Below are 9,673 nucleotides of genomic sequence, written 5' to 3' on the forward strand. Positions count from 1 at the left end.
TGGCAGGAACAGAGCCAGGGAAACCCCATCCGGGGGGAACACTCTGTGCTGGCTGCTGGCCGAGCTCTGGGGCACCTGTTGCTGTGGCCCCTGTCCCCAGGTGCGTGACAGCAGCTTGGTGAGGGTGAAGATTTCACTGCCAGGGCAGTGTTGGGGCCCCACTGCCATCCCAGGGCTCTGGTGCTGGCTGGGCTGAGGCCAGGCCGGCTCACATTGTCCGGCAGCAAACACGGATTGCTGAGGAAGTCCCAGGTAATCCCGGTGGAGGAGCAGAGGTCCTGCTGGCCAGGAAGGCACTGGCCTTTCCAAACTCACCAAAACACAAGGAGCAATTCCAGCAGCTTCACAAGCGCCGCCGGTGTGAGTGCACACGGAAGGCGCGGTTGCACAACAGCACCGGCTCAACGCGCGGGCTTTCCAGACCCGTTCTGCCAGTCCAGCCAGATGGCTGGATCTGTTGGAAATCTGGGCAGGAGAAGCAGCAGCAGTGGTGTGGGGCTGTGCAGAGGCTGGGGCTGTGCTCCCCACCGGTGCATCCCGCTCCTGGCTGCCCGGCGGTGCCAGGTCAAAAGGGAAAGCATTGTCAGTCCCTGCAAACAGGCCCTGCCCTTTGAAGCCTTGGAGAGGATTTGGTTGGGCTGGTGGCGGAGTTTGAGGAGTACACAGAGGAATGCAGAAAGTGCTTGTGTTGGGAGGCTGGGCTGTTTGCAGGCGCTGCCAGCTCCCCACTGCAGCCTGGCCACGGGAGCAGGTCCGTGGAGCCGGAGGAATCCCTGTGTTGATTCTGTCTCCTGCTGACATGGGGTGTCCGTGACGTGCTCACAGGAGGTCTTCACAAGCCTGTGAAAATGTGATGGGGGCAGAGATGTGAGCCATAAAGACCAGCAGAACAGCACTGTAAGAGTTTACTGTGCTGAACCAATGCACTGCCGACAAGCACTTTAAAATGCACTCAGTGTCCAGAGAAAACCTCTCTGCCTGCTCCAGTGCATCTCTGATTGCTCCTGCAGCTCCAGGCGCTGTGGCTTCCACACCTGCTGCTGCACTGCCCTGCTCTGGCCTCCCCCAACAGCCAAAGGACCTGCAAATCTGAGGCTCACCAGGGAGCTTTGATATCCTGATATTCTGTCCCACACAGGGGAGATGGGCAAGACACCACCCTGGGTCCTCTGGGGACAGGGGATGGACACTTGGAGGAAGGAAGAGTCTGTTTTCACTGCATGTGGGCAGGTTAAACACCTGGTGTGAACAGACTGAGCCACAGACTGTACCACACAGGTAAATGGGTAAATAAATAAAAGCTCAGGGTTGATGTTCCCAGGGGCTGCAGGACTTGGCTGGCACAGGGAGCACCTTCATTTCATCCTGGAAGGTCCTTTCCCCCTGCTGCAGGCGGTGGGAGGCTGGCAGGTCCTGATGCAGCCCTGGGGCAAAGGAACAGCATAGTGGGCTCAGCAGAGCCAGAAGGGGAGCGCTGTGGGAGCCACCAGCAGTGGCAGGGAGAAGGCTCTGACCCCCTTGGACTTTATTTCTCTGACCCATGGACAAAACTAAAAGTTAAAAAAAAAAACCCTAGAGTTGTCCTGTCCCAGTGTAGGTGTAATGTAGAGCAAACCCTGAACCTCAGGCATTCTACGTTATCTTCTAAGTCGAGGAACTTTGATTTTACCTTTCTATTCAGCAAAATTAATTCTCCTCTCTGTAATTAATATGCTGCTCAAATGGATTCTTAATTACAGATAAATCACAAATCTACACACTCAACTGTTATGCTTTTCAAGTAATAAAGCAGATCATTTGTCTTCCTCAGATGAACAGAGCCCAACCAGCACACCATTTCCCCCTTTATGAAGAATTCATTTGCCTGAGAAAGAAAGTCTTTAAAAAAACATTGCAAGGATTTCTTGAATAGGGGATCAAAGCTCCCACACTGCTGGAAACCATTTTTTGCTAAATAAGATGTGAGTAAAGGGAGGAAAAAAGTAAAAGTTTTTTTTGGTAGCGGTCGGGATTACAACACCCTTGGGAGGGACGAGGATGTGGGGTCAAGAAGTGGTGACCAGGTTAAGCAACACAGGGAACAGAAGGGGAGGACAAAGGAACAGAAAGTGGAAGTGGACAGATGAATGAGGACGCATGTTTGTGTGCCGCAAGAGAATGGGGGCGACATCAATTCATACTGAGAGCTGGGGGCTGAGGGCTGGGAATGGATCGGGGGACACAGCAGGGATCAGAGGTCACCAGTGTGCCCAGCCAGGCTAATTGACTGTTATGTGCATATTAGTGATGATGATGTAGCAGGAGGGTAGGACGGGGTGGGGGCAGATGTGCACGAGTCCCACTGCCCTCTAATTCCTGCCTCACACTTGTGGAACAAACAAACACACACACACTCACAGGGAAGGGACTGGCCTAGCTGGGTTTTTTCAGGAGGGGAGCCCACAGCTGCAGGTAGGGATCTTTGATCTGGGTGTGCACATGGTGGAATAAATGTGCTCAGCTGATCTGCTTTGCCATCTTATGGGGTTTTATTTCAGCTCCACGTGTGGGTACAGCCTGGTGATGTGACCAGCACATCTCAGCTGGGCTGCTCTGCCCCCCCACAGGGATCCCTGAGCCCCTGCAGTGACAGGGCTGCCCTGGGGTCAGGAGTGTACCTGGCTGTTCATCACCCGCTGCGGTCCCAGGGACTCTCTGCAAGGATAGCAAACGAAACCAGGAGCCTGGGCTCTCCCCCACATCCCAGTCCAGCCTCCAGGCACCCTGCCAGCAGCTCCAGGCACACAGGGCAGCGCTTCCCTGCTCTGATACACCTTCATCCAGCCCTGCTGTGTGGAAGGGCCATGTTCCTCCGCACGTACAACCAGGTGAGGGGGTTAAAATAAAGACACGAGCTGGTGCAATAAATGCTGGCACCCCTCCTGTGTGGCTGTGGCCGTGCCTGGGAGAATTGATGCCTCTCTTTTAGCTGGCACAGGTGGATGTTTCTTGTTTGCTATGGTAGAGATGGAGTGGGAACTCCCTGTGAGGAGACCTTGTGCTTTTTCTGTACTGATTTGGGTCTGTTACAGGGAACAACGCAAGTCATACTTTGCCTTGTGGAGCTGCTGCAGCACCCACCTGAGAGCAGCCCTTCTCTGTGGGGTCACCTCGCTCACAAAGCAGGAGCAACACAGTAGGAGGGTGAAAAGAGCCCTGGTAGACCCAGAGAGTGGTTGGCACTGAACAGGCTCCCCAGGGCAGTGGGCACAGCCCCAAGGCTGCCAGAGCTCCAGGAGCATTTGGACAACGCTCTGAGGGACCACGTGGGATTGTTGGGGTGTGCGTGCAGGGCCAGGAGTTGGACTGGATGATCCCTGTGTGTCCCAACTCAGGGTATTCCATGATTTTATGGTGTCTCACTCCTGGCATACAGCTCTTTGCCCACCCAGTCCCTGGTGCTCCTCAGAAGCAGAGCTGATCCCTCCTCACACAAAGGGATTTCCCAGTCGACTGATGGAGAGAGTATTCCCCGTTTCCTCACTCTTGAGTCTGCTGACAGCATCCCTTGGTGAGTGATGGATATTGGAGATGATTTATAGTTCTTTGTTACACAAATGCCTCCACATTCTTCCCCATCCTCTCGCAGCAACCACAGTCGCTTCTCCCGGTAGAAAAGCCGGAGCCTCAGCCTGGGAACAGCACGAAGGATGTGGAGTTGGGTCTTTATTCACTGTAAATGTACCACTGGGGACACAAACATGGGAATTGTCACCGCTGTGGTGCTCTGCACCCAGGGCTCTGTGTGGCTGCTCCCACTTCTGCCAGGAAGTTAAAAGTTTGGCAAAGAGAAAGCGCTATAAATCAGGCAGGGAGGGGCGGAGGGGAGGATCAGGTTTACCCAATTTTTCATTTCAGAGTTTGTTATTAAAGTAGTGAATGTTACAGGAGGAACAGTCATTGCCTATATGTCTTAGAGCTCTTGGATTTCAGCAATGTAAACCTTTAGCCCTTGAGATCTTCATTACATTCTATAGTTTTTGTTGCTGTTTAATTGGATTTCTGTTTGTTTTACTTCAAGAACAACCAGGAAAAAACATATCTGTATTGTTTGATCTGATAGATTTACCTGCACTATTGGATCTCACAGTTTATCGTAATGAATAAATGCATGAATTAAGTAAATTCTGATCTTAATCTGGGCAAACTCTCTTGCGTGGCCTGAGCAGCTGTGCCAGTTTCTGGGTTGCTCCTGCCGTGGCCCCGAGCGTTCCTTTCCTCAGGCACAGTTGTGAGGCTGGGTTGTATTAGCGTAAATCAAGGATAAAGCAAAGCGGTTGAGCAACATCTTCCGGCCAGGTCCCTTCCAGCCCCCGGGACTGCAGCGGAGATGGAAGGGGCCCGAGCGGAGAGAGGGGAGAGAATCCTCGCTGTCCCCCTCGTGCTGTCGCGACAGCCGTGCCCGTGTCGCTGTGGCCTCAGTTCGGCCGTTGCCATGGCAACGCGTGGCGTGCGCCGCGCGGGGCGGTTGCCATGGCAGCGGCCGGAAGTGCTCCCCGCTTCCGGGGAGGTGCCGCGGGGGGTGCCGGGAGGGCAGCATGGAGACCCACGAGCTGTTCCGCCGCCTCGGCGCCGGAGCCCGCTTCGACCTGCGCCGCTTCGAGGGCGACGCGAGGCGCTTCGGGGTGAGGGGGCACCGCGGGGGGACCGCGGGGCGCTCGGGGAACGGCCCCTGCGCGGTCCAGGCTTCGGAGAGCCGCCCCCGCCGCCCGCGGGGGCCGCACATGGCGGCTCAGCCTCGTCCCGCTTCTCCCGCAGGTGGTCAGAGAAAACCGCGGCGGCGTCTCCCCGGAGAACCTCGACTTCTTCGGGAGCAAGGAGGGAGCCCCTCGGGGGTCTGCCGAGGAGGGCAGGGCGCTCGCGGGGGCTGGAGAGGAGGCGAAGCAGCAGAAGGATGGAGCAGGGAAGAACGCCGGAGAGGCGGCGGGAAAGAGGAAAAGAACGGCAGAAAGCAGTGAGGGGAGAAGAAAAAAGAAGACGACGCGAGGTATTGATATGCACACGTGTATGCTGGGCAGAATCATCACGGAGTCTCGGAATGGTTTGGGTCAGAAAGAACCTTAAAGCTCATCCAGTCCCACCCCTGCCATGGGCAGGGACACCTTCCACTAGCCCAGGTTTCTCCAAGCCCATCCAACCTGGCCTTGGACTCTTCCAGGGATGGGGCAGCCACAGCTTCTCTGGGCAACCTGTGCCAGGGCCTGCCCACCCTCACAGGGAAGGATTTCATCCCAATATCCCATCAAAACCTACTTTACTTCAGCTTAGAGCCATTCCCTCTTGTCCTATCACTGATGAATACCCTGATGAAGCTCATATTTCTTCCTTGTTGCAGTTTGTTTTAATTCTGCAGGTTCTGTAGATCATTTGACCAGAATAAAAAATGCTTCAGGGTTCCTTGGCTGGTCTGGGGCAGAGCTGATCAAATAACTGGGCCAAGATTCAGTGCTGACACACAGGGATGTGGTTGCCATCCTTTTGGAGTCTTTGAGAGAGAACAGGTTTTGATTATTTGTCTCCAAGTAATTTTTGTCTGGACTCTACTAATGGAAATTTTAATTTGTTTGGAACTTGCAGGAGCAGCATCAATGCCAGAGCTGTCAGAAAACAGTGGGATAAAGTGGATGTCCTCTCTGGAAGCAAAACTTGAAGAGGCAAAAGAAAAAAAACCTACTGCAGAGAAACTTGAACGTTTGAGGAGAGAAAAGGTTGGGACCAGGGGATTCTGATGTAGAAACAGGTCCCTGGGGTTCTGTGGCAGTTTCGTCTGGGAACTGATGTTCACTTATTCAGTTAATTCATTTATTCATTTCCTCTTGGGAGGAGGGTGAGTGAGTGTGGGAGGAAGAACCAGAGGGTGAATCCATATTCAGTTTGATGGTGTCAAGGAAAAAAGAAAGAGTTTGTCTTTTGCCTTTCAGATAAATCGCTTCAGGAATCAGCACAGGATCAACATTCAGGGAACAGACCTCCCTGACCCGATTGCCACCTTTGAGCAGCTTCAGGAGGAGTACAAAGTGCACCCTAAAATCCTGGAGAACATCCAGGCTGCAGGGTTCCATGTCCCCACACCAATCCAGATGCAGGCCATTCCTGTCATGCTGCACGTGAGTTCTCTGGGACCGTGCTTTGTGTCACGGGTTTGGCAAAATTTGGGATCGTGGCAGTGCTTGGGGCAGGTGTAGAGATACATCAGCTGCATCAGAGTTCAGAACTTAGCCCTCGCAGTATTCTTGGAATGTGTTTTTCTTGAGGTATTTTTGGTCAGTTTGCACCATCGGTATTTCTGGAAATGTGATTTCTGTTCCTTTTCTTTTTACCCTAATGTAATACAACCCCCTTGTTTTCCTTGCAGGGTCGGGAGCTTCTGGCTTCAGCTCCTACTGGGTCTGGAAAAACACTGGCATTTTGTATCCCTCTCTTAACACATCTGAAACAACCCAGGAACAAAGGATTCAGGGCTGTGATCATATCACCAACCCGAGAGCTTGCCAGCCAGGTGTGTGTCGAGGGGAAAGGTCTTGTCAAATTGATGTACTTCAAAGTTTTCACTCAAAATCAGTAAAATAGCAGCTTAGTAAATATTTTTTTTCCTTTATTACCCTCAGATATCAGAAAAAAGATAATTTAAATGTTTCTTTTAAGTCCTTTGACTTCTGTGGAGTAGGTACATATCTACTATCTGAGTCTAATCTAAATGATTAGATTAGAAGCTCGAGATTCTTTGATCATATTTTTAACTGCCCAATGCTCAGGTGCTCTTAAAACCTCCTTTCCTACTTGAGATTGCTACGAGAGGTTTATCTGTTTGTCCCAAACACAGAATTTCAAGGAATAGCTTTATACTGAAGCTGTCTTATTAAAGTGAAGTAAAAAGGACAACATTGGGCGGTTTTTATTCAAATGGCAGAGGGAACTTTTAGGAGCTACATATGGTAGTGAGACCTGTGAGAACTTTGAAGGGAATAATGCATGTTAGGGAGCTGCATTTTATTATGCTAAGAAAACCGGGGAGCTTTCTCTCAGCACTGAAGTCAGGGTGATGTTTGAAGCTGTATCTTCAGGATTAGGTTGCCCAGAGAAGCTGTGGCTGCCCCATCCCTGGAAGTGTCCAAGCCCAGGTTGGACAGGGCTCGGAGCAACCTGGGTTGGTGGAAGGTGTCCTTGCCCATGGTATCAATTATCTTTAAGATCTCCTTCAACACAAACCATTCCATGATCCTGTGATTTTTTGGTTAGCAAAGCTCAGTGTGCAAATCCAGCCTGTGCTGCCTTTCCAGACCCACCGGGAACTGGTGAAGCTGGCGGAGGGCACGGGCTTCAGGATACACATGATCCACAAGGCAGCTGAGGCAGCCAAGAAGTTCGGGCCCAAGTCTTCCAAGAAATTTGGTAACTGTTTTTAACAACTGAAGTGCTTCTAAAGATGTCAGAAACGTCACTGACCCTTCTCTTTGGGCTGTGAGGTTTTAAGGAGATGGTTAGTGACACTCAAGGTGTGTGATCTATTGTGCAATGCTCTAAGAGTGGCAGGGGAGGAATGGGAAGTGAGCCTGACCTGGACTCTGTTAAACTGCACCTCTGGCAGATTGGATTGGAACTGGTGGTTCTCAGGGCCCTGTGAGACTGGTTTATTTGGTGTCTTTTTTTAACATTTTGCGGTTTTTTTTTGTTTTCCTGTTATAGATATTCTGGTTACTACTCCCAACAGACTCATTTATTTGCTGAAAGAAGATCCTCCAGCAATAGACTTGAGCAGGTAGGGAGAGCCCTGTCCCAGATCTGGCTTTGCCACTCAGAAGTGGTGGCTGTACTGAAAATCAAACCTCCCTGTTCCTAGTGTGGAGTGGCTGGTGGTGGACGAGTCGGACAAGCTGTTTGAGGATGGCAAGTCGGGGTTCCGGGAGCAGCTGGCTTCCATCTTCCTGGGCTGCACCTCCCACCTGCTGAGGAGGGCCCTGTTCAGCGCCACCTTCGCCCACGACGTGGAGGAGTGGTGCAAGCTCAACCTGGACAGCGTTGTCCTGGTGTCTGTTGGGGCCAGGTGGGTGTGCAGGTGCACTTGGACTTCCTCCAGTTCTTTGTTATTTCCTGGGAAATTTTCTTTGCCTCATCAGCCTGCTCAGTACTATGGATGTTGTTAGTCGTAGCACTGCAGGGTTTTTGTCTCCAGGAAAGCATTGTGTAGGCACATAGATCTTCCTCACATGCTGAATGAGTTGTTCTTTTCCTTTTGCCAGTTGCTTTATCATCAAATAAACGTTAATCTTGGGAGCAGGCACTTGTGAAATAATTCTGTTGTGCAGTATTTCTTATTCACCAAGTATTGTTTTACAGATTTTGTATATATTAATATGTAAAAGATGTATTTATTTATATATATATATATAAAACCACTAATGGGAGCACATTTCTGTTGGATTTCTGATTTCAGAAACTCTGCAGCAGAGACAGTAGAACAAGAGCTGTTGTTTGTTGGATCTGAGACAGGAAAACTAACAGCGATGAGAGAGCTTGTTAAAAAGGTATCTGGAGAAACTGAGCACATTCTGCTTCTTGCTGAGCTGTGTGCTCTGTCAGAAACTCCCAGTTTGCCAGCTTAAAGACTTTTCTGGCACATGTTAAACCATTGGCCATATCTGTCTCTCAGTTTCTGCATGGAAAAGGATTTTTGAACCTGAGATAAACTTACTCTTTTGCAGGGTTTTGCTCCTCCAGTCCTTGTTTTTGTACAGTCAATTGAGAGGGCCAAAGAGCTCTTCCATGAGCTTGTTTACGAAGGCATCAATGTGGATGTCATCCATGCAGACAAGACTCAGCAACAGGTAGGAGGATTTAATTTCTTTTCAGAAAATGCTTTAGAAAGAAAGGTAAAAGCAATGTAACTCCAGGTAACTTTGGCAGCAAACTCATGCAGGTTTTTGTTTAGAGGTTTAGTTATATTCCTTAACATCATGGTGACTTCGAGGAAACAAGTTCACCGCTAAATGGGTTGTTTGTTATTTCCAAATATCTTTTCTGTTCTTTTCCTAGAGGGATAAGGTAGTGCACAGTTTCAGAGCTGGGAAGATCTGGGTGCTCATCTGCTCGGCCTTGCTGGCTCGAGGGATTGACTTCAAAGGAGTGAACATGGTCATCAATTATGACTTGCCAACGAGTGCAGTGGAATACATCCACAGGATAGGTGAGGGATTGCTCACAAACTGTCCCTTTTTCCCATTTCCCAGATCTTTCATGTAGATGCTCTTGTGCATGAGCAAAACTCCCAAAAGCGAACCTCTGTGCTGCAGCACAAATATCTGCACTGCTTGAGCAGTTTGCTTCTCGGCTCAACTTTCAATAAAATTGCATTACTTTTTGTCTCTTCTCTATGAACTTTGGATATTTAGATGTTTTAGACATACCTGTGCTTTCAATAGGAACAATCCTTGGGGGTTGGCTGCTCAGTATATAAACACACATCAGGAGGCTGGGGCTGTGAGGAGGAATAAAGGGAGATTTATTTAAAGTAAAAATCTCTACTCCTTGCAACATTTGTGTTTGACAGGTCGTACTGGAAGAGCAGGGCACAGAGGAAAAGCAGTCACTTTCTTTACAGAAGATGATAAACCTTTATTACGGAGGTAAATTGGAA

At 50.1% G+C, this 9,673-nt stretch overlaps 1 protein-coding gene across 1 annotated transcript in view; it reads left to right on the forward strand.

The window, feature by feature from the left end:
- Positions 1 to 4,558: 4,558 nt before the first annotated feature.
- DDX52 (DExD-box helicase 52) overlaps positions 4,559 to 9,673 on the forward strand; it is a 6,728-nt gene continuing 1,613 nt past the window's right edge. The window contains 12 exon segments of the mRNA XM_027883781.1: positions 4,559 to 4,664; positions 4,798 to 5,026; positions 5,617 to 5,747; positions 5,961 to 6,146; positions 6,395 to 6,538; positions 7,320 to 7,431; positions 7,726 to 7,798; positions 7,880 to 8,083; positions 8,474 to 8,564; positions 8,742 to 8,864; positions 9,073 to 9,223; positions 9,587 to 9,662. Of these exon segments, the coding sequence (XP_027739582.1) occupies positions 4,578 to 4,664; positions 4,798 to 5,026; positions 5,617 to 5,747; positions 5,961 to 6,146; positions 6,395 to 6,538; positions 7,320 to 7,431; positions 7,726 to 7,798; positions 7,880 to 8,083; positions 8,474 to 8,564; positions 8,742 to 8,864; positions 9,073 to 9,223; positions 9,587 to 9,662 (1,607 nt within the window). The 5' untranslated portion in view covers positions 4,559 to 4,577.

This window comes from Empidonax traillii, unplaced genomic scaffold, assembly GCF_003031625.1.
Source record: "Empidonax traillii isolate 1590-97213 ecotype Southwest subspecies unplaced genomic scaffold, ASM303162v1 scaffold135:size1941959, whole genome shotgun sequence".
Lineage (NCBI taxonomy): Eukaryota > Metazoa > Chordata > Aves > Passeriformes > Tyrannidae > Empidonax > Empidonax traillii.